Source organism: Dromiciops gliroides, chromosome 2 (assembly GCF_019393635.1).
Source record: "Dromiciops gliroides isolate mDroGli1 chromosome 2, mDroGli1.pri, whole genome shotgun sequence".
NCBI classification, from domain to species: Eukaryota; Metazoa; Chordata; class Mammalia; order Microbiotheria; family Microbiotheriidae; genus Dromiciops; species Dromiciops gliroides.
In genome coordinates, this window is record NC_057862.1 from 231,515,565 (window position 1) to 231,541,446 (window position 25,882).

General features: G+C 39.0%; 1 protein-coding gene across 1 annotated transcript in view; it reads right to left on the reverse strand.

Moving 5' to 3' along the window:
* LOC122737952 (neurexin-3-like) overlaps window positions 1-25,882 on the reverse strand; it is a 1,091,749-nt gene that overhangs the window by 454,910 nt on the left and 610,957 nt on the right. The window contains 3 exon segments of the mRNA XM_043979962.1: window positions 9,889-10,050; window positions 12,048-12,071; window positions 16,083-16,384. Of these exon segments, the coding sequence (XP_043835897.1) occupies window positions 9,889-10,050; window positions 12,048-12,071; window positions 16,083-16,384 (488 nt within the window).

Below are 25,882 nucleotides of genomic sequence, written 5' to 3' on the forward strand. Positions count from 1 at the left end.
TTTTGTTAAATATTTCCAAATTATATTTTACATCTAATTTTACATTTCACATGCAAATTTACACATAATAACAATTACATCTGTTTCTGGCCATACTGGGAGTATTGTAGGCTGCCCACTGCCCCTGGGTCTTCTCTGGAGCAGAGGGCACCTTGGCTTCTCAAAGGTATGCTAGCAGGATACAGTTCTATCATGTCCTATGCCAAATTGTAAAGGCTTCACATATGGACTGAGCAAAAAATAATTTTTGTTTTAAAAATAAAAATTTCAGAGAAGCTGATTACTAGAAGGTTGGCTATAGGGGGACAAATTTTTCCAACCAGAAACTCATCTGCTAAGGACTGTTGTCACTATTCCTATTGGTAGAGAGAGATCCACACCTATCCTTGAAGGAATGAGGTCAGAGCATAGGATCTAGAACTGGAAATTACTTCAAAAACCAACAAGGCCAGACCTTTCATTTTACAGATGAGGAAACTGAGGCTGAGACAAGATAAATGACTTGCCCAAGGTCACACCAGTAATAAGCATCAGCAGTGGGGTTTGAATCCAAATCTTATGACTAGAGTCAATGTTTTTTCCACTGTACCAACACTATGTTAAGTAATAATAGCAATCCTCTTTGACTCCTCACTCAGATTCACCCTCAGCTATCCAATCTGTTGTCGGATCTTGTCGTTTTTACTTTATAATATCTCTCATATATGTCCCCTTCTCTCTACTCACATAGCTACTAACCTAGGAACAAATCCTCATTGGCATCCCTGCTTCAAATGCCTTGCCACTCCAATCCAACCTTCTCTACTCAGCTGCCAAAATGATTCTCCCAAACCACCGTCCTGACCATATCTCCCCGCCTCCCTCCAGCCATCTCAATATGTCTCCCTATTATTTTCAGGATCAAATATAAAATTCCATGTTTTGCATTTACAACTGGCCTCTTCCTACTTTTCCAGTTCTTCTTCATGTGATATGATTCCACACAATCCATGATCCAGTTACATTGCCCTCCTTGCTGTTTCTTTTTTTTTTCTTTTTCTTTTTTTTTTGTGAGGCAATTGGGGTTAAGTGACTTGCCCAGGGTCACACAGCTAGCAAGTGTCAAGTGTCTGAAGCCGGATTTGAACTCAGGTCCTCCTGACTCCAGGGCCAGTGCTCTATCCACTGCACCACCCAGCTGCCCCTCCTTGCTGTTTCTTATGCATGACACTCCATCCCCCAACTCAAGGCATTGGTACCAACCACCAACCAAAAGTCTGTAATGCTCTGACTCCTCATCTTAATTTTCAAGGCTTCCTTCAAGAGTCAGTTTAAATTTCACATTCTTCAGGGAGCCTTTTTCATCCCCTTGATTTCTAGGTCCTTCCCGATGGGAATATCTTCTATTTATACTATATTTATTTTGTACAATTATCCCTTCAACATTGCTACTTTCTGCATCACAATTTTGATATATCACAGGTCATCATAAGACATTAAATGAGAATTTTGGGGGAGTTTTGCAGAAGCTTCAGACAACATGTGAAAGCCAGCAAATAATACAGAAAATGTTTAGAAACTCAGAAATGTATAAAATATATTATAGTCTTATATAATATCAACATATTTTATCTTTTAATATAATAATTCAGAGTTCTCTGGTATGAAGAAAGGGCCAAAAAATTTTACACAGATTTTCCAGATCACAGGGGTACCATGTCCCTAACCTCCATGATGTGGAAGGGATAACTGTATATACATAAATATCCCTCTTACCTCCCCCAGTACCATATGAGCTCCTTATGGGAAGAGACCCGCCTTTCTTTGAATTCTCAGTGCTAAGCATACTATCTAACTGTAAGTGTTAAATATATAAATAGACAGATAGATAAATGAATAAATATACTGATAGATGAGTGGACGGATAGATAGAATGAATGAATGAATAAAAACAAATAGATAGATAAATAAATGACAAATAGATAAATGGATGGATGGATAGATAGATAGATGATAGATTAGATAGATAGATAGATAGATAATAGATGATAGATAGATAGATAGATAGATAGATAGATAGATAGATAGATAGATAGATAGATAGATAGATAGACAGATTCATTCACTAAGTGGGATCTATGTTCAAATAATGCCTCAGGCACTTACAAGTTGTATAACCTCAGAAAAGTTACTTCATCCCTCTCTCTCTTTTTTTGTTTTTTGTTTTGTTTTGTTTTGTTTTTTGACAGGGCAATGAGGGGTTAAGTGACTTGCCCAGGGTCACAGAGCTAGTGTTAAGTGTCTGAGGTCAGATCTGAACTCAGGTCCTCCTGAATCCAGGGCCGGTGCTCTATCCACTGTACCACCTAGCTGCCCCACTTCATCTCTCTTAACCTTCATTTCCTCTTCTGCAAAATAGGAATAATAATAGCACCTACCTCACAAGGTTGCTATAAAGATCACATGAGATAATATAGTAATATAATATAAGTACTTTGGAAACCTTAAAGTGCTATATAAATGTTAGCTATTCTTATGGCCCAAGGCTGTAGGGTCACTGGATCCACAGGTTGAGCATGAAAGCAATAGGTGACTGGGCAGGGGCAGACAGGGGAAGAGTAGTGCTGAAATGAGAGATAGGATAGGGATGATGACCCTTCACGCATTTCACAGTCTGACTGGGGACAGTCCTGTTTCCAAGAGGGTAAGGAAAACAAGCTGGAGATTACTCAAAGAACAGCTGCCACAAACTGGCCCAGCTCCTCATTCCGGCTGGAGGCTCGTCCCATACCCGCAGGAGTGGTTTTCTTCTTGGTCATGCCTGTTGAGACTTCGTGTTCTACATCTCTCTTACCATATGGGTGGGGAATTAGTGGCAGATTTGACTACTGACAGGACAAGATGGAATGGAGCAGGTTACTAGAAAGCCTTGTAGCTTGAGGCTTAGCAATTATCATGCTCGCCTAGGAATATTTGTCTCAGAATGCCATGTTGAAACAACTTCATCTGCTGCAAGATGAGGGGATGAGAAAGAGGAGGTTGTGAAACCTCACAAGTGAATCCTTATTCCCTGATTATAACTGAGTCAATCATTATTTGGGGAACAAGAGGGAGGATACTACAATATCTGTGTATTGTTGACTGATGACATGCCTACGAGTGTATCTGCAGGTGAAAAACACTCGTTTGATTTGGATTGATAGATGTGATTTTAGCAGTTACCTGAAGGAAGGAAGGGAAGATGGGAGGAAGGGAGGGAGAAAGAGAGGAAGGAAGGAAGGAAGGAAGGAAGGGACAGTGGGCTGGGAAAGTTATGTCTGAGCAGATGGCAAATGACAGCACAATCTTTGCTATCAAGGCACAAGTTAAGGATAACAAAGCTATAAATTTGCCCAAGAACTTCCGGACTTTCTCTTTTAAAAAATCAACTTATATTGTTAACTGAAATAGCTAGAACTAGCTTGATATTTGCATAATTTAAACCTCTCAATTATCTCATTTTTTGAAAACTACTTTTAAAGTATAGTATTTCTATCCAATAGCTTAAATATGTGTCACTGCTTAAATATTGGTTGTTTTGTTTTGTTTTGTTTAGTGAGGCAATTGGGGTTAAGTGATTTGCCCAGGGTCACACAGCTAGTAAGTTAAGTGTCTGAGGCAGCATTTGAACTCAGGTACTCCTGACTCCAGGGCCAGTGCTCTATCCACTGCGCCATCTAGCTGCCCCTGCTTAAATATTTCTGAAGCATTCCTTTCCTTACTTAAGAAGGGTTGTTTTTGGTTTTTTTATTTGTTTTGCAGGGGGATGTAAATTCCTTGTAAAAATTCTGCTTAACTAAGACTATATCATTCTTTTCTTTGTAGTTCTAGTGCTTGGTATAGTATTTCAGTATCTTACATAAAGTAGGAGCTTAATAAGTTTGTTTTTTTTAAAAATATAATGAGATGAAGACTCTTTCAAAGTTTACATATTGATTCCTCTTATTAGTAGATCAATCAATTATTTATCAAGCTCCTACTATGTGCTAGGCACTGTGCTAGGCACCAGTGATACAAGTACAAAGAATGAAACAATACCCACTTTCCATAAATGGGAGGGATTCAAATTTAGATAGTACTTTATGGTTTATTTTTTATATTCTATAAATAAAATACATTATTATATAGGACATATAAATAGCTTCACTATTCACATTTATATAATGCTTTATGGTTCACAAATCATTTGCCTTGTATAATATGTTTGATAATATATGTATTACTATTCCCATATAACAGATGGGGAAATTAAGGCTTAGAGTAACCTGCCCATGGACATATAGCTAATAAATGACAGAGCCAGGCTTGAACCCTGATCTTCTCACATGGAATCCAATACTCCTACTGCCATACTCTTTAACTCTTGAAGAGCTATGGTTTCTAAAGTGCTTAGACAGGGATGCCCACACTGCAACCCTTCAGGTAGGATAGAGGCCTTACAATTTGCACTGTAGTCATGCTTCCAGACATCCAGGCATTGCCATCTAATCTTCCCATGAGCCCCAAGGACCCACCCCCCACACCACACACACACACACACACACACACACACACACACTAACTTTATCCCTGTAGCTTAACCTTCCTGTATGTTATCTCCCACAAACAGAATGTGAGATTCCTGTCTCTCTTTTCTATGTGTCCCCAGTACTTGTGATAAAAACACAAGATTTTAGTAAACACATTTTCATTAATTCAATAAATTTTCATTCATTCATTCACTCATTAATATAGGGTCCTTTAATGATATATATTACAGCTCATATTTGTTTCTTTTATTGATTAAAAACTAAATTAAAACATCAAGTGAGACAATGGTATTATCTTATAAGCCATAAGTGATAAGTAAATTGAGACATCTGTGTATGTAATATATCTACCAGTTAGCTATTTCCATTACAGGAGAGACAGTTTGCTATTGTGGATTGCATGCTGGACTTGGAACTAAGAAGACCTGGATTCCAACCCTACCTTAGACACTTACTAGCTATGTGACCCTGGGCAAGTCATTTGACTTATTCTTTGTCCCTCCATGTCTAAATCTGTAAAATGAAGGTGTTCCTTACACATCCCAGTCTGTGATCCCATCATTTAATTCATGATAATACTGCTACTCCCATGGGCCTGTGATCTTGTAAATGGGCACATGCCATCCAGTAACACAGACTGCAGGCTCTCCAGAGCCACTCATCCTCTGCAACTCTTGTCTCTCCTCCTATAAGGTTGCCCACAAGGGCTCCATGACTCCAGCATTGTAGGAGTCTTTCTTAAGCCTTCTGCAAATTTCATGACATCCCATTGATATTGATGAGGCATGCAGACTGTCTTTTGGCTATCCTTTACTCTCTCCATGTGACCAGCCCTTATTTTTTTCCAGGCTTACATTTTTCTGATGACATCCTTCATACCACTTATCCTAAACAATTCCTTGTTTAAAATGTGTTGCTGCCTGTTCATGTCCATCATTCACCTATCCATTGTCCTTTGGGTGATATTTCAGTGGTTCAGAGCCAGTATTGTTCCATGATTCATAATCATATAACATCACCAGAAGATATTAATTTCAAAAATATGGGCCTCTGCTTCAGTGAGAAGCTTAGGGTCGTTAAAAGAATGTTGTTAGCACTCGAAGACAATGCAGTCTGTGTTTCTCTTCGTGTTCAATTCTGCACCCAGCTCACTGACCATTTGTGATGCTTAAGATATATGCTTGCTGTTTTGTGTGTGCATATGTATATGTAGTCACCATTTATACACATGTAGTATATATATAAATACATACACATATACATGTAAACTCATGGATATACACGACCCCCCCCCACCAGTGGATGAACTCAATAATGCATTGCCAAGACAGCTGCATATCATAGACTGAACACTATCCATTTTTCATCCACTTGGTTTTCCTCCATGGTTACTTAGACCAAGGTATTTGGGAGGTTGATTTTTTTCTTTGAGTGATTATGGATCTAATCTAAAAGACTCTTCAGTGCTCCGGTGTTTAACACAATTTGCATAATGTCATTCAAAAATGGAGGGAAGGAACATAGGGAGGAGGTTTTATCTATAGCAAGGGCTCTTAACATGTTTTGTGCCATGGACTCCTTTGACAGTCTGGGGAAACTGATAGACACCTTCTTAGAATAATTACTCTTTAAAAAACCATAACATAAAATACATACAATTACAAAGAAAACTAATGATATTGAAATAACAATTACCAAAATCCCTAATCTATAGGGAACCCATCCTCTAGTCTGAACCAGATCTCTTCCATGACAGCGGCTAATGTCTTTGGTAAATATACAATACCCTTTATCTTGCTAATATGCATAATAAGAGTCATCAAATTAGGTTATATCTGTTGTTATTTCTTTTAAGGATCCTCACATAATTTTGAAAGATACAATGGGAAACACTTTGGTGTAATAAAGCCTGCAAAGTGATCTTTTGGTCTACAGTATTATTATTTTTTGTAGTCATTAAGTAATAAGTTCAATGGGATCTTAAATTTTCTACATTTTTCAATCAACTGATTGATAGTAAAGATGTCTACTGTGGAATATCACATGCCTGCCTTTTCCCTTCCAGTGGTTCCTGTTGGGTTGCTAGGCATCACTGAATATATAATTAATAGATCTTAAATGATCATATGATCCAAGGCTTTAAACATTTTTTCCTAGAAATATCTCTCATTTCAAGTTCTTCATCTCCATTCACATTCTAAAGCAAGGGCCCTGGAATGATGCTGGTCCAGGGAAAATGTCATCTCCTCCCATGATTCCTTGCACAATCACCCTAGGTAAAGGTGATGCTACCTTCCTGACAAAGTTTATACCACTCATGCAACACTTAACGCATATTGTCTTGCATTTGTGCATATGTTTTATCTCCCCATATAGGTTATAAGCTTCATAACAGCATCTCATACAACTTTATATCCAGGATAGCACCTCATATAGTACCTTGAACTAACTGCAAATGGCCCCCAAGGCTCTGTCTGGGACCCTCCCCTCTTCTCCCTCTATACTTTTCCCTCTATACTATTTCACTTAGTGGTCTCATAAACTCCCATGGATTCAATTATAAATCTCTCTGCAAATGATTCTCAGATAATCTTTTCCAGCCCTAACCTCTCTCCTGACCTCCAGTCTCAAATCTCCAACTACTAATTAGACATCTAGAACTGAATGTCCCTTAGACATCTTTTTGTTTGTTTGTTTGTTTGTTTTTGTTTTTCGGGGCAATGAGGGTTAAGTGACTTGCCCAGGGTCACACAGCTAGCAAGTGTTAAGTGTCTGAGGCCGGATTTGAACTCAGGTACTCCTGACTCCAGGGCTGGTACTCTATCCACTGCGCCACCTAGCTGCCCCGACCCTTAGACATCTTAACCTTAACATGTCTAACACTGAACTCATCTCTCCTTATAAGCCTTCCTTTCTTCCTAACTTTATTATTATCGTTGAGAGTACCACTGACCTCCCAGTCACTCAGGCTTGGAACCTAGGTGTCATCATCAACACTTCACTCTTTCTTGCTTCTGATGTACAATCAGTTGCCAAATATGACCATTCCTACCTTTGTAACAACTCATATATGCCTCCATCTCTCCTGTGACACTGCCCTGGGGGTGCAGGCTCTCATTACCTTATACCTAGACCATTTGAATAGCTTGCTGATTGGTCTCCCTATCTCAAACCCCTCTCTACTCCAGCCCACCTCCTCTCAGCTGTCAAATTTTTATCTTCCTAAAGTGCAGATTTGACTATGTAACAATCATCACCATCACTTGCCTTCAGTAAACTATGGTGGCTCCTGATTACCTTCAGGCTCGAATACAAAATCCCCTGTTGGCCTTATAAAGTCCTTTATAACCTGACCCCTTCCTACGTTTCCAATTTTCTTATGCCTTATTCCTCTCTCTCTCTTTTTTTTTTTGGGGGGGGGAGGGTGCAGGGCAATGAGGGTTAAGTGAGTTGCCCAGGGTCACATAGCTAGTAAGTGTCAAGTGTCTGAGGCTGGATTTGAACTCAGGTCCTCCTGAATCCTGGACCAGTGCTTTATCCACTGTACCACCTAGCTACCCCTATTCCTTTCTATGTACTCTGTGATTCAGTGGCACTGGCCTCCTTCCTGTTCTTCATACAAGATACTTCATCTCCCCTCTGCAGGTCTTTTCATAGACCATTCTCCCATGCCTGGAATTCTTTCCTTCCTTATCTCTCTTTTCTGGTTTCCTTTAAGGCTAAAAGAAGTCTTTTCTAATCCCCATTTATACCAGTGTCCTCTCTCTGTGATTATCTTCAATTTATTCCCTATGTATCTTGTTCAGTTGTTTGCCTATTGTCTTCTCCTTTAAACTATGAGCTTCTTGAGCACAGGGACTTTTTAAAAACTTTCTTCATATCCCTGGCACTTAGCACTGTGCTGGAACATATTTTAATAAATGTCTGTTGACTAGTTAACTTGGACACTTAGACAATCAATATTTGTTCAGTCAAGGAATATTCAATACTATTTTCCCAAATGGTTTTAGATGTAGATATAAATATAGATATGGATATGGCTGTGGTTGTGGATGTAGATATAGATAGATATAGAGATGGAGACGGAGATAGAGATAGACAGAGAGACAGAGACAGAGACAGAGATAGAGACAGATATCTCTATTATAGGAGCAACCATATGTTGTTGGCCACATAGAGTATACACAAGAGAAAATCATCAACACTGACCAATTACAAATCAAATCAAATATCTATAACATTTGATTATATACAGTCATTTTCTTTTCTTTCTTTTTTTTTTTTTTTTGGTAAGGCAATTGGGGTTAAGTGACTTGTCCAGGGTCACAGAGCTAGTAAGTGTCAAGTCTGAGACTGGATTTGAACTCAGATCCTCCTGACTCCAGCTCCAGGGCCAGTGCTTTATCCACTGTGCCACTTAGCTGCCCCTACAGTCATTTTCATGAGAAAAGTAGGGCACTCTAGGATCTCAGTGGTTTCCATAAGGAAATGACTTGGTGCTTCAATGTAATGGGGCTTAGTTCAAGTTAGGTTCAATGTAGAGTATGAGCTCCTAACCAGCACTATGTTGATGCCAGAGCTAGTCTATATAAATACTTTTCTACCTCAAGTTAACACAGAATCTATGAATCAAAAACAGACCATAGAGATTTTGTTGAAACTTAACCAAGATACATTGCTTCTCAGATTGTATCCCCAACACCTAGACTCTCAATGTCAGATAAAAGTGCCCACTAGCTGTCTTTTGATTTTGGCTTTCAAAAGAAAGTGTTCAGTTCTTGATCTTGAAATAGAATCATTCTATCTCAACTCAAAATATAACAGGAAGCTTACTTTGCAGGAAACAAGCTTAGGAAAGAATGCTCTCATTCACAATTGATGGGATATATTTCTGGTTTGGCCAAGAATCTTAGTTGTCTATGTGCTTAAGGACACATCTGTGATCACATTGATCAATAGAGTTACTAGTTGTCAAAGAGAGAATGATAATATTTAAGGCTTGTTTAGCAGGCATTAACAAGAGTATGCACATACATTACTGCATTTAATCTCCATACCAATCTTCTGTGGAGAATAGGCAGGTATCATTATATCCCTTTTACAGATGAAAAAACTGAGGCACAAAGAAATTAAGCAACTTGCCCTGGGTCCCAGAACTAAATAAGATGGAACTAGAACGCACATCATCTTCTTTTTTCTCCTGTTATTCTTTCCATTACCATCTGCAATCTCCCAAAGGATGTCAAAAACTAGACCCAGAGAAATATTCCATAATGATTATTTTTTTCTTCTGAAATGGTCACACAACAAGACAATAAAACCAGATTTTTAAAAAAATTACCTCTTTGAGGCAGCCCATGAAGTTGTTGCTGACAGGTGAACCTGGAAGGTCGGCAGTACTGGGACTCCCTCCCACATAAAAGAAGTCATCCGAGCCCAGCATTGTGTAGTCCTCTTGTGTGTATCCTGTTGTAGTGAGGATTCCATCCACTGAAATTGTTACCTATTTGAGGGATAAAAGGGGAAAAAAAGAAAATCCCAGCAATGACCTTACAGTCTAGTGAAGGACATAGGTCTGTCCCTACCTTTCTTATCACTTTTCTTAAAGTTTTGGTGAGGAGTCTTGTTTTGATTATGTTCAACCAAGTTCCATTTTCTGGTCTGCCTTCCTTCCGACTGGATTAAATCTCTAATTGTCTTTTCCTTAACCTTTTGATTGTTTGCTGTTATTACCAAGCTGAGGACTTGTTCAGCCCTGTTGGGTACTCTTTCTTCAGGCAGGCTAGAAAATGGAATATCCTCAAAGACATCCCTTGTCTCAGGTCATTGTTAAAATGATTATTCATTTTTAAAAAAATGATTGTTATTTATGGTGGTTAGTGGAAAAAACAGCAAAGGAGACATTTCAACAAGGGGGTTTGCTTTTGGTTAGTTTGGGGTTTTCTGTTTGTGTGTTTTTTTGGTTTTGGTTTTTGGCTCACAGCACGCTGACAAACATGCATTCAGGGAAAGGAAGGGAGAAAGGTCTCACTTTTGAAATATGTTATGGATGATGCATGCCATGGACTGCCCCAAGGATGTCAACCTCTGCCCTCCCATAACTATTGCCATCTTCTCCACCACCACCACCACCACCACCACCACCAAAAGAAAAAGAAAAATCCCCAAACAAAAGTTGAACTTGTAACAAAGAAAATAATGAGGGGGCAAATCACCCAAATAAAAAAGAAAGAAGTGATGCCCCGCAAAAGAATAGCGAGTGTCTTCACGCCCAAAACTCGTGAGGAACAGTAGAAAGAAAGAGAAAATAGAGGTCGCAAAGCGTGCACACACCATACTCTGACACGCCCATGCTAAAATCATCTGGAGCCAAGAGAGGAAGAAGAAGAGAGATGAGGGATGGGGAGGAGAGGAAAAAGTTAAATGAAAGAAGGATTCATTTCACACTTGCATGCACTAAGTAAAATAAAGAACAAAATGGGAACAAAATCTCAAATAAAAAAAAAAAAGGATACCCTTCCCCCTTCCTGCCCTCTTGACAAAAAAAGGAAGAAAAAAAAGAAAAAGTTCAATCCCAACCCCAAAATGTATGAATAGTGTGAGGAAAATGAAGGAGGATTAGAAGAAAGATAGAAGAAAGTGAAATGAAGTTTACTGTTAAGAAGTTGTTAGTGACTAGGAGGAAGATGAAGGAAACAAATGGTGATGCTGGTGGGGAAATCACGAGACAGAAACATGCCATGCAGAGATTGAATGGGGAGGGGGGGACACAATTGCGGAGATCTTTTTGGCCACCGTAGGGAAGAAAGGTGAGAAAGAAGGGAATGGGGGTTGGGGAGGAACAGGAAGGAGAGAAACAATTTCCCTAGCCAGTTCACCTATGGCAGCCATTGCCACAACAAATGGGAAAGAGTAAAGGGGGTGGGGGTGGGTGGGGGATAAAAAGTAGGGAAGAGGAGAAAAGAAGATAGAGAAACAGATAAAGAAAGAAGAGAGACATCAACCATAATAAACTTTAGGCTCTGGTGTACTTCTGAGCTAATCCTTTAGAGATGAAAAGAAAAGAAAGAAAAAGTAGGGGAAAGAGAGGAGGGGAGAGGAGAGGAGAGGAAAGGAGAGGAGAGGAGGGGAGAGGAAGGGAGGGGAAATGGAAAGAGAAAGGGAAAGGGAGAGAGGAAATAAGATAAACTGGAAACTTACTCTTTTTTTAATCTCTTGTGAAAAAATAAAGAGAAAAAAAAAGTGGGAAAAAATGGATTCCCCATTCCACCCCCAAATAAACTAAGTCCCATTTCCAGAACAGTGATGTTCTTCTTCAGTTTGTTTTTGTAAAGAAAAAGTAAAATATTTGTAAAAGGTGTCTTTATTTAACTTAACAGAAATAAAAGAAGTCTAAAGAGAACAATAGGGAGTTCAGGGAGGAAAAGGGGGATAACACACGGCAAACCCAAAAAAAGAGACAATAAGAATGATATCTACCAGACAATGTAGTTTGTTTACCATAGCGTGTCCAATGCCTGAGTGCTTTGCGGAAAAGGGGGAAGAAAGGAAATTAAAAAATTGTGAACAGAACGATTGTTAATTAAAAAAACTAAAAACAAAGATGAGTCGTTAGGGTGTTAGTACATTAGTCGGTTAGTAAAATGACACATTGCATGAATGATCTCGTGTTAGTCTTTCAAAAAAAGGCACCCAACACAGAAAGAGAGAGAGGGGGGAAGACAATGTGAGCAGGACTCTATGGGAAATTCTATCACCTTGGGTACAGAAAGGAGAGGAGCTGCATCCCTCCCTGCTGCCTCCATTTCCCTCTTTTTTTTTTTCTGAATTCCATTCCTTTGTTCCAAACTTCATTCCAATTAAAATTGGCATAATACTTACTTTCCAGGACTTCTTGAGAGCAAAAGTTGCCCCTTTTCCCATTCCCACCCCCTAACATACTTGCACTGTAAGAAAAGATTCCATTAAGTTATCATGTAACACACTCACATGTATGTATCTAGGTGGAGGTTGTCAAGAAGCCAATATGTTTAAGACATCCTTCTCTCCTTGCCTGAGAGGTTAGAAAGAACTGAATCTCCCATGTTTTACCTACTTAGTTTTACCATTCTTAATACTCTAAGCTGATATATAGGTGTGAAGTCTGCTCCCTGGATTTTTAGGGATATTGAAACATTAGAGGAGTAAGTAAAACACAGCTCTTTTTTCATACCCTTGCATTCAGAACTCACCATGAAACTTGTAATTGTCTTCACTGCCCAGTACAGGGCAGAATCTGGTTTATCTGCCATTGGACCAAAATGACATCTGCTGGATTCCAACCCCTGACCGTCTTGACCCAAAGTCTCTCTGCCTTTAACAGGGCTTTCCAGTTGCTTTGATTTTTTAAAAATGTCTTTTGAGATGTGCAGCGTGTACGCCAGGAAGGTTAAATATTACCCAAAGTGCTCTAAAATGCAAGTTCTTAATGGATTGGATCGGCTCCATTTGCTGCTAATAAAATAAATGCTTGTTGGATTGGATTGGATTGCTCAAATGCCAACAGAGCCTTGAGTTGGGAGGCTAGTATTACCACTTTGGCTTATGTGGTTTGGGCAATTTGGAGACACAGATGTAAAGCAACCCTTATGGTCATGGGGTCAAATCCCATGGTCTCAACCACAAGGGGGCATGGGATGTGAAAGACAGCCAGTATTTAATAACCCAGCCCAGGGTTCTATACTGTTTCCCTGGATAGGAAACATGAATAGCACCTGATCTTGGTTCTGTCTTTATCTAAAGACAGAACTCTAAATCAGGGACTATCCCCAAAACATCTAAAAACAAAAGAAAAAAATGAGACCACTATAATTAGCAAGGAATACTTTGGAGAAATTGAAAGTGATCTTTCAGCTCCCTCAAATAGATTGTTTATTGGGAAAATATTTTAATCTTTCCTTATAAAAATCAGAAAGGTTGCTATTATCTGACTCAGATATTTAGGAATATACCCATCACCTGCAAGCAGAGGAAAATGGGGTACTCCCAAATCTCCAGACTAATCCTTAGAAAAGTACTTTAAAAATATGATTTTTTTTTAAATTTGGTACAAATAGATTTGGATTATTTAGTGTTAAATTATCATATTTTTAAAATCAACTCTTTGCTTCCCCAATATCTCCATCTCTTCAGAAAAATGCTTTTGGCCACACCGATGTAGTCAGGAGTTCAATGAAGCAGGACTGTTTGGGGTACATTTTCCCCATGAGAGTTGAACATTCCTTCTGCCAAGAGATACACAAAATTCAAACAACTCCTCCAAGAGATATCACTGGAGTGAGAGCAGTGAATAGATGCTTATGCCATTTTTACTTAAGTGAATCCCTGGCATTGGGCAGAGGCAAAGTCACCTTCAAGGCATAATGTACAGTCCTGTGAATTACATGGATGTCACAGTGAATGTAGCACCTAGACACAGATGAGATCATAATCCTTATGGAACATAAGGTGTTTTGCATATTTAGCCATCCTATATGGCTGGAAAGTGTTGTAATCACCATTTCACAGATGGGAACCATGATACAAAAGGTTAAATAAGTGACTTGCTCAAGGTCATAGGGAGAGCTTATATATAAAGCTAGTGACAGAACCCCAGAAGTCTGACTTCATGTCCTAAGACAAGGCTGGGTTTAACTTAAGTGGGTTCCAAGGCTGGCATCAATCAGTTAAAATAGCAGCCCGATTGGAGTTAGTTTTCTCAGAATTATTTACTTCTGTGTCTAAAGAATGATTTCACTTTAAGAGCATCCATTTCTTAAACTTGTTTTTAGTATAGATGAAGCCAACTCCATTTTGTCTCAATTAAAAATTTCCCAGCAGGCTGCAAGACTGAACCAGGTGAAATATTAGAGTACCCAGAAAAAAAAAAAAACATTTGTTTGGCTAGCGAGGATCATGAAATTGCTTCTACTCCTAATAGAAAAGTACTAGCTCATCACCAGCCAAATTCCTCAAGGCTGTTATTGTGTACCTGCCAGTCAAAACTATTAGCCAAAGCAGAAAAAAAGGTCATATTTCTACTTTCCAGTCTGATCCCTACAGCTCAAGGGTATCAGTCCCTAATATTGTAGCAAATGGGAATTTTCTATTAGTTCTCTTAGCTGCTAAGTTTTCAACCAGAAAAAAAAAATAAAAATAAAATTTAAGAAAGCATCAACATTAGAGATCCTTGACCTCAGAGGAAAATCAAAGAGTAGTGATTCCAAAATGGATTATCTGAGTCCAATAAGATGATTAGAGGCTGTTAGGGATGTCGTGCTTGGCCCCTTCACCACCACAAATGGAATAGAGTCCCATAGGATGCTTACCTGGCATTCCTTGACCTGAGAAGGGACATTAGGAGTACTGTATAAATGTTTGTCATTCATTCAGCAATACATATCGCTTCTTTATCAGCCAGTAAACATATGCAAACTCCTGTCAGTGCCCTTCTCTACATGTTAATGAGACACTAAATTGGTCAAGATGACTTGACAAGTTCATTTTGGGGGCACTCACATAGTGTTTACTGATTAATAAGACATCAATGATGTGTCCCATCTGAGTTAAATGACAAATTCACAGTTTAAAAAAAAACCCTCCAGATTGTAACATGATTATACAGATGTCAGGATATCCACTGACCTTGACTGGAGATAAATTTCATTTATGGATATAGAGGGATGAGTTTTTATTAGAAATGAAAACAGTTTCCCTCTGATAGGGCTCTCCAGCTAAGAGTGTTATCACCTGACGGAGTTGCCTGGCTTAGAATAGGCAAGCGATGGGAGTTCCCCAGCACGGACAGAACCAGGAAAAGCTGCTCCAAAGTTGACTTTTTAAATTGGGTCCTTCCACTTTCCAGGCCTCCCAGACAACTGAAGAGTCTCGTAGCCAGAGACATGAGCAATAAAGTAGGACCACGGCACCAAAGAACAGAGAAACAGAGGAATTCAGAGAGATTCTGGCCAATCAATTCCAAGGCTAAAGGTCAAAAGGAAATAATAAATAAAAGAAAAAGGAAGAAGAAAGGAAGACTATGGGGAGTTAAGTTAAAATCATGACATCATGGCAATGATTAACTTAATTGAAAAGGAAAACAAAAACGAAAAAAAAATGAAGAAAAAATCCCAAGCAGCAACATAACACTCTGTTCCTAATTGAATTTAACAATAATATTACTGATAAGAATCCAATGTAATTAAGGAAATGATTTCTAAAGAAAAGAAAAGAAAAGCAAAAGGAGATGAAAGTATTTTTAAGTTTTATCATCTATCCAACTGAATTGCTTTGCTTAAATAATGAGTGAAAAAATGGGAATTGAACTATGGAAAGAAGTATATACCTTGACCATTTATCTTGGGTGATCTTGAAGAAGGGGAGATATTAGCATATTTCTATAAAGTTGATTGGCATTCCTACACCCTCTCCACCTTCCCCATCATCTGACCCACAATCTTCTACCTCAGCTGACCTAAGAAAAATGCCTTCCTGGCATTTTCTCCCTTTCACCATTACCTGCCGAAGGTTGCGGGTCACTTTGACATCGTGCCAGGCGTTGTCATTGAACTTGCCATTCACGGGTTCCACAATAGCCTCAAAGGCCCCTGACCCGAGGTTAATGACTAAGGAGACCGCACCATCTTTCAGCGCCAGGTTGACGTAATCAGCCGATTTGCCGGTGTGCAGGATGAGCCCGTTACGCTGCCACGTCTTAAAGGAAAGGGTGATCTCGTCGCTGCTGCTCTGGATTGGGTTCTGAGACAGGTCGTAGCACAGGTACTCGGAGCCCCGGAAGGTGGCCACATTCTCATCTCGTGCTGCAGGCAAAGAGGTGGAGGAAAAGAAAGGAAATATACTTAGTATTTGGGTAGCTAGATTCAAATATGCTACAGGTGCCAAAAAAAAAAAAAAAGAGTATACTCAAAAGATACCAATAGCCTAATAACAATTTACCTCTACCCTAATTACTACATGTAACACTCAACTGCAATGTAAGAAAGCCAGAAACCAATTTTATTATTCATTCATCTAAACAAAAGACACACTCAATAGGTTGTGAAGTAGGGAATTCTTAACATTTACGTCTTATAAGACAAATAAAGATGCGGGGTGAGGGGAAGGGGACGAGAAATAACCAAGTATGTTGATCTCCTTTGTCCACTTGGTTTCTGTATTCCTACATGGGAGGTGTTTATATATCTAAAAATTCGGGGGGGGGGGGCTAATGTTCTCACATTTGTTTTGCCACTGACTTGTAATTACTACCCAGTGCCTCAGCTTTCTCCATTTGTATAACGAGATGAAATGGTGTGTTCAAGCTTTTCTCTGTCCATATATGGTAAATAAATGTATTGACCAATTAAATTACTTTGCCCTAAAACAATACATTTTTCACTAGTACAAAGTGCTCCCTTGACAGAGATCCTTTGCAGAGAGGAGGTCAAGATGAAGAACTCATGATTCTGCTTATTAAACAACTAGATTATTTATTTCCTCATTCTACACACAAATCAAGTTAGCAACAGGTTCTATTTTCCATATGCAAATACATGAAGGATCTGTGATTGAAGCTTCATTCCCCAAATCAAATCACATGCAACCTATCTGCAACTTAGTAGAATAAAAACTCCTTGAGAGTAGGGATTATTTCATTCTTTGTATTCATAGATTTCATGTCTCACACATAGGACCTGAGCATACTCCCTGCACATAGTACAGGTTTCATAAATGCTCTATTGTAAATGCTTATTGGCTTATTAATAGTAGATTACTTAGTCCTATGGTGTTGCTTGAGTCTCACAGAGGTTGTAACTTGTCTGGGCTCAAACAGCTTAGTAAGCACCAGAGACAAAATTTTAACCTAACCCTAATTCTACCCCCAACATTCTATCCACAATGCCACACACTATTCATTTCCCATAAAATAACTTTATATAAGCAGTTTTGCCAATTTTGTGGAAGTGATATTTGTTTAGGCATGGGCTTGACTAGATGACCATTGAGGTCTCCTTGGCTGTTTAAAGGCTACCCAAACTACAGTTATGGTATCTAGGTGGCATGGTGGAGAGTGCTAGGCCTGGAGTCAAGAAGACCTGAGTTTAAATGCAGCCTCAGACACTTACTAGGTAGGTAACCCTGAGCAAGTCACTTAAATTTATTTGCCTCAGTTTCCTCATCTGTAAAATGAGCTGGAGAAGGAAATGGAAAACCACTTCAGTATCTCTGCCAAGAAAATCCCAAAAGGGGTCATGAAGAGTCAGACAAAACTGACCAACAACAAGATACACTTAGGTAGGGGGTGGGGGAATAAACATAACATCATTTAAAATTAATATTCTACCACTCTCCTAGATGAAAACCTAATATTGGACAGTGATACCTTTCAGAAATTAATGTTTGAAAATGAATAAGAAGGATGTGGGGAGAGGCAAGACAGGAACACAATGTCTTAACAATGAGTCCACTTTAGAAAGTTACAAACAAGTCTTTCTGTGTTTGTTAATGAAATCTCTTCAATTTGTTGAAATCCAGTTGGATCCCTGCACTACAAATTTAAAGGTAATGATAATCCAGAATTGATGGTGATGAAACTAAATGATTTATCATTATTAAGCTATTTTCCCAAACCATAGATTTTAGAAATACTAAATACATAGTCAGGAACCACCTATGTGTAGGACTGTTTATTTGTATACACAAATGTTCTCTCTGGTTCTTGCCTTGCATCCTTGGAGCAATAAGGAAGGCATCAACCTACTTCCTTGTGTACATTCCGGGGCATGTACAAATGAAATAACTGGATTTTCTTTAGAGTAAGGATCCCTTTCATCTTACTCCCCACCCCATTTTCTCATCATGCCCTGGTCATTGTAGCATCACAGAATCATGGAATTTGAGAGTTGCAAGGGACTTCAGTATTAACCTAGTATAAATCATATCAAAAAAAAAAGAATACCCACAATCAAACACTTGAAAAATGGTCATCCAGTTGCTACATAAAGACTTGCAATAAAAGTTAACCAATTATCACACACACACACACACACACACACACATCAAGAGAACCCATTCTACTTTCACTAATCATTGGAAGTTTTTCTTTATGTTGCCTCTTTACTACTTCCCTTCATTACTCTTAGTCTAACTCTCTGGGCTCAAATAATCCACATGACAACCTTTCAAGTAATTGAAGACAGCTATTAGGACCCCCCCCCCTCAAAAAAAAAAAGAAAAAAAGCTATTTATTCCTCCTCCAAGTTAGTTGGATCAGTGATGGACATGTGAACAATGTTATTGACATGATTGATTGACAACTGTGTAACCTTGCAGAACTTGCTTTTTCAAAAATGTATCATCCTGTGTGTCCTGATGTAAAAAGGAAAGAAGAATGAGATAGTCATTCTCCCCTCTGTAATACAGTATTTCATGTCCTCAGCCATGTATCCTTTTTGAATTTCATCTCATAAGAATCAGTGTACTTCACCCTTAGAAAGGGATTAAGGTTACAGATAAAGTAGTGGAAGGGGTCATGTAGGAAGAAAGTTGGAATAAAATTGACCCTGCTTTGGCATAAGTGACAGCCTGTAATATTTATCGGCTGGTATATGGGCTAAGTATACATTGGCTTGGGATGGATAATTAACTGGACTAAAGAAGGACTCTTTAGCTATAGGTACTGTTTATTGACCAATAACTAAAAATCAATTACCCTGAAAGATTTGGCTCTGATTTTCATTAGTCAATAATGCAACTATAGTGAGTTTGGGTTCCTCAGTGGAGCCTTGAACCCAATGGGATGTGACCAGGTTGTTAAATAAGAAGTTGGACCTGAGGTAGAAAAAGGATGGCAATCAAAAGTGTGAGGGATGGGAGCTCTGGTAGCATTCTCCAACCAGAGATGTGCTCACAGAAGAATCCATTTCACATCACTGCTGTGAAGAAGCTATCAGAGGCGCCTCATTAACCAAAAGAAGTTGCCAGCAATTCAACTTCAGATGTGATGTTTCCTCCCTAGCAACATGAGGTAAACAAGGGGGAGGGTTCTTTACTCTCTGTCCAAGTTACTTCCATGCACCTATTCTCCCCGGCTTATTAACCATAGCCAAGAACTGTTAAACTCAGCTCCTTATCAGTCATCACAACCCTCATTGAAGCACTTAAGGAAAATAAATTATGCTTCCTATCTTCAGGAAGTAGAACAAGTCACCCTTCTTTTTTTCTTCTTCACAATATGACCACCATTCTTCTAGTCACCCATGCTCAAAATGCCCCCATATGATTCCTTCTGCCTTACCTCCCACATCCAATAAATTGTCAAGTACTATTAAGCTGATCAAAGCAATATTTCTCACCCTATTCATTTCCATTTTCATTGCCATTACCAACCTAAATCATGTTCCTTGTGACCTCTGTCCTGGATTCTTCAATCATCTTCTGATTTCTCTCCTTCTCCCCTAATTTCTCCTTCTTCCAATCCACCCTATGTACTGCTTCCAATTTAGTCTCTGGGTTACAGAGAAGTTACCACAGAGGTCATAGAATCAGATTTAGAATTGTAAGTAATCTCAAATACCATTTGGTTGAAGCACCTTATTTTATAGATGAGGGAAACAGAGGCCCAGGGGAGTGAAATGACTTATCCAAGGTCATATAAGTAGTAAGCATCAGAGGCAAGATCTGAACCCTGATTCTCTGATTCTAAAGTAAGTGTACTTCTCACTGTACCACATGTCCTGGTTTTAGAGTTAAAGGTCCTAAGTTGAAATCCTCCCTTCTATGCTGATTTCCATACAGGTGTTCTAAATGATTAAAAAAAAATAAGTCTGATCACAACCCCCCTTTGGTTGAAGCATTTTGAGGTCTCTTCTTGGGCTAAAAAGTACAAATTCTTTTGCCTGGCATTTAATTCTCTTCACAATTTGGTCTAGATCTGTTCTACCCACTCTATTTCCCATTCTTCCCCTTTATATTCCATTCTCCTCTAGAAGATGTCACTGGAGATAAGTCAGGAAGGAAGCCATGGAATCCAGAAGGTGGATGTGAGGAAAGAGAGCATTCCAGGCATGGGAGCCAGCCATTGGAAAGAAATAGTGTGGGGCAGCTAGGTGGTGCTGCAGATAAAGCACTGGCCTTGGATTCAGGAGGACCTGAGTTCAAATCCCGCCTCAGACACTTGATACTTACTAGCTGTGTGACCCTGGGCAAGTCACTTAGCCCCAACTGTCTCACCAAAAAAAAAAAAAAAAAAAAGGAAAGAAATAGTGAAAAGTCAAAAGATGGAGTGCGAGGTTCAAGGCACAGCAAGTAGACCAGTATGGATAAATCACAGAGTTTGTGAAATCTAGAAAAGTGCAAATAGACTGAACAGGTAGGAAGGTCATTATGAAGAGCATGAAAAACAAAACAGAAAATTTAATATTTGGTCCTGGAGATAAAAGAGAGATACTGAAGTTTATTGCATAAAAGCAGGGGAGTGGCATGGTCAGAGCTACACTTCAGGAAAATCCTTGTGTGGCAGCTGAATGGAAGACAAATTTGAGTGGGAAGAGACTTGAAGCAGGGAGACCAGTGAGCCAGCTATTGTGATAGTCCAGGCAGGAAGTGAGGGGGTCCTTATCCAAGTAGTGGCTGTGTAAGTAGAGAGAAGGAGATGTAGACAAGCAATGTTATAAAGGAAAGAACAACACAACATCAGATTGGACAGGCAGGGTTAATACAAGTTAAGAGTCAAGGATGGGGGCAGCTAAGAGGCACAGTGGATAAAGCACCAGCCCTGGAGTCAGGAGGACTTGAATTCAAACACGGCCTCAGACACTTGAAACTTACTAGCTGTGTGACCCAGGGCAAGTCACTTAACCCCAATTGCCTCACAAAAAAAGAGTCAAGGATGGCACCAAGACTGTAAGCCAGGGTCACTGGGAGATTGGTAGTGCCCTCAACAGTAATTTAAAAAGTTGAGAAGAGGCAAGTGTTTGTGGGTGGAAGATAATCTCATCCTGAAGCATTCTGTAATCTCATCATCTAAAAGTGATCCTCCTTTCCAAATTCACCATAGCACTTTGTACCTCTCATTGTATTTTCACATCTTACCTCATTTGTAGTTTATTTCTTTCAAGTCATATTTACTCTAATCAGACTGTCAACCCCATGAGCAGAGACCATTTCCTATATCTTACTCTTTTTTTCTATTCCTCTCAATGTTGAGCATGGTTCCTTGAACATAAAGTTTGCTGAATTGAGACCTGAAGGTAACTAATCAAATGCAATCATCATTGCTAAGCATTTTCTCACAGCTCCAGATTTCCAAAGAGCTGCATGCATGATCAGCAGCCACCTCTGTGATTATGTGTGGTCCTCGGCTCAACATATGGTACATTATTGGGCATATTCTATAAACATGCAAATCAAACCTTGTAGGCCCACTCAATTAAGATAACTGGGTAGGCAAAGAGCACTTTTAAAGATAAGTCCAAATTAATCACAGAGTACACTTCTAAAGGAGAAATGTTTGACACAGGGTAATAAGATAAGCAGCAGCTATTTAGCATGCTAAAGAGTACTTAATATTTTATGCTTGAATATTAATTTACCTAGAGGCCACTATGGTATAGGGAGTAGAGTGTGAAAATTGAAGCCAGAAAGACCTGGGTTCCAATCCAGATGCTGATATTTAGTAACTGTGATCCAGGACAAATCTTTTGACTATTATATTTCCTTAGGACTTATGTACTAAGTCAGAGCAGGGTGGTAATCTACATTCATGGAAGGAGTTCTCATACCTGGAGTCCCCCATCCAGATGAAATCATAGTTTCTTTTACATAGTTTTATAATCCATTCACATCAAAGAATCCCACATTACACACAAAAGTAGGTATTCATTCCATTTTACTTATTGTTCTGAAGTAACCTTCTGAATCAGGATTTAGGCTAGAAACAGAACCCTGGAGAGACCGATCCTAGCTATCCCCTCCTTGGTCAAAGAGTCCATCACAATCATACAATGTTAGAGACAGAAGGAAACATTAGAGATGATCTAGCCCAGTGTTTTCATTTTAGCAGTGAGCAAACACAGGAAGGCTAAATCACTTGCCCAAAGACATACAGCTTGTCAGGGGCAGGAACTGAAGGAAGTTGAGCTGTTCTCAAATGATTTCCTCATTCACTCTGAAGAATAGCAATATACTTTCCCTGTTCCTCTCATTTCATGCACACCTTATGCTGATGATGTCATATTCACTACTATACTACCCCAAAGTCCTCTGGAGCTCTGGAGAGCTTTTGAGGTCAGCTACAGAACATTCAGATCTCAAAGGAGCTGAACAGGTAATAAATACATTGTACTCATATGAATCCTATTGATTGATTCTTGCTCTTGACCTCACCCTTGGAGTATCTCTCTGCTCCCTCCTCCTCTCCCCTACTCAGAGAATATATAACTTGTTCCTTTTGAGTGAAGAAATCATGATAATGACATTTGTACAGAGGGGAGAATGTAGCAAAAAATAAAACAAGAAATAAAAGGGAAGTGAGAAGATGTTTATGTAAATCATATGTATATTTATGCTAATGTTGAAGCAATTAGACCGGGAAAGATTCTATATAGTCAAGTGTTACCCTATGCAAATATCTAGTGAAGACTGCTTCCCTAGTTCTGCCATCTCTTAACTTCCCAAGCTCTTGGTTCAATTATGAATTTGCTTCCCTTATCTTAGAACTGGTTGACAAAAATACCACTTCTCCATCTGTCCTATCCTTCCCTTATGTCAAAGGCCAATAAATTGTTGAAATCTTCAGTCTGAATCATGTATAAGATAATCAGAATCAACTCAAAGATAGCTTAGAGGACTTTTTAAGAAAAAGAATCATGACCGAGGCTAATGGGGAAAACCTAGTGGGGGAAAATAAATCCTGTGAGATTTGTACCTGCACAGGGAATTGCATTGGGTTCCCCAAACTCAGAAAGAGGGGAGCAGGCAAGACCCATTGCCATAGCACTGTCCTTTGCTGGAATGGATGTAGAAATATATAATTTGTTTGTCAATTCCTGAGAACCTACTGAAGACAGTAAGGATGGGGAATGAGGAGGAAAATAGAGGGGAAGGGAAGCCAGAAATTTCATCTGAGGAGGAGCAGATGCTCTACTTAAGGCTACACTCAGCAAGCTCTAGATCAAGTTCTAGACTAAAGGAGAGGAACTTGAAAGGTAGACTCTTCATAAAAGATGCTGACACCTTAGAGCTGGGGAAAGGTGAATTCATCCCCAAGGAGCTGTAGAAATCTCCTTGCAAATTGTGACTGTTATTTATGTGAGTTCTTAACAGGGAGATGGTTACTCTTATTTATTTCCTTTGCATGGTACTTTGCTATTTTGTCTTAATTAATTTTTCTTTTTGGTTGAGACCTGTGATTTCATTAGTGTAAGAAACTCCCAGTGAGGAAACTCCCTCTACCAACACAGATCACCAACTCTTCTGCAACTTATTCTTAGGGAGTTTTCTGGAAGCACCAAGAGATTAAGTGACTTGGCCAAAGTAACACAGAGTGTGTATCAGAGGTAGGATTTGAACCCAGTTCTTCTGGACTCTGAATTTGACTCTTGATCCACCATGTCTCTCAAATTAAACAATTAGTTTTTGAAGAAAAGAAATGAAGCCTCACTCCATCCGAGGAATTTGCATATTGGAAGTACTCTTTCCCTGCAGCCTCTCTTTCTGATTGGATGGCTCCTCTTCTTAAGGAGGTAGCCTAGGCCAACCATGTATTCTTCCTCTCCAGGCTATAGTCTAGACTTCCTTTACCATGTCCATGCCACAGGTACCTTTTTCTCCCCAACCCCTTTTACATGTGGTCTTTCTCCATTTAGAATGTAAGCTCCTTACAGGCTGTGACTATCTTTCTAATTGTATTTGTATTTCCCAATGCCTAGCACAGTGCCTGCCACATAGTAAACACTTAATAAATGCTTGTTGATTGACTGAAGATAAAAATAAGCAAGAGAAATATAGGATTTAGAGATGGAAGCTACAATATAGATCATCTTTTTCACAACAGCCAATTTTAGAGGAGACAGAACAAAGATCCACTGGGGTTGTAATTTGCCCAAGGTCAAACAGGTTAAAATTAGAGCTCAAATTAGATGGCAAATGCAGCATTCAATTCATATCCTGTAGTTGTTCTTGTAATCCACAGCTAAAAGAGGTTGAACTAATTGATCTACCAGCCTATGGCAACAACTGTCCTTCATCTCTTTCTCAACTGAAGGCCCTGATATTTTCTTACCACCTTGGAGGTGACTGGGTCTATAGCTTATCAATAGGCCTAACTAAATGCGACAGACCAAATAGTTGCAGCAATGCATTTTCAATGCCAATAAACATCTCAAGACTATTTAAAATAATGCAAAGTCTGTTTCTGAGACTCTGGCTGTATCTAAGCCTCAAAAAGATAGGGAGACAATGCAGTCACTTTGTATGGATACAAGCTAAATAGTTGGAGAAAATGAATGCAGAGAATTACGTAACAGCACAAAGCAGCTTAGCATTCTGTTACCACTTGGCAACCCAGAAGCATTGACTTAGCTAATGGCCTGTTTAGATACATATAAATTATATCACCCTGAAGTTTACAATCAATTTCATAAGTGTTAAAAACAAAACGTTATTCTCCCTGCATGAAAAACATAGCTAAACTATATGTAAACCAGTCATTTTCACATTATTTGTAAATGTCTGATGGATCAAATAATACATACTATGTGGACTTAAATATAAAAGCAGGATATTAAATTCCATTTATATAGATATGTGAAATAGTGGTCTTTCAAATGACTTACCAATGTAAATATTGATGTATTCGTGATACTAAGGAGGATTTATTCAATTCAATGTACCCCCCAAAAAAGCATAACAATTTATACAGTAGAGTACCATATTTTAATCACTGAAACTGGGTTCAGATTATGGCTTTATCAATCAATACCTGTGTGACCTCGGGCAAGTTCCTTAATCTCTCTGGGCCTCAGATTAGACCCAATGTTTTGTAAAGTCCATTTGAGCTTTCCCTCACTGACCTCTGTTTTTAATGAGAAACATGGAAACATGTGAAAACATTTCCCTGGGTTAATGCTTACCCCCAAAGAGGTGTGGGAAAGAAGTCATTGATCAACTTCCTGAAGCCTTTAATAGCTGTGAAAATGGTACAGAATCCCCTGGTGATCTGGGGAGTTTCATTTTGTGTGGATCTCTAAATTAGGTGTCACCATGAATTCCCATTTTTCTGTCATTGTGGAAGGCATTGTCTATCCCATTCTATCAAT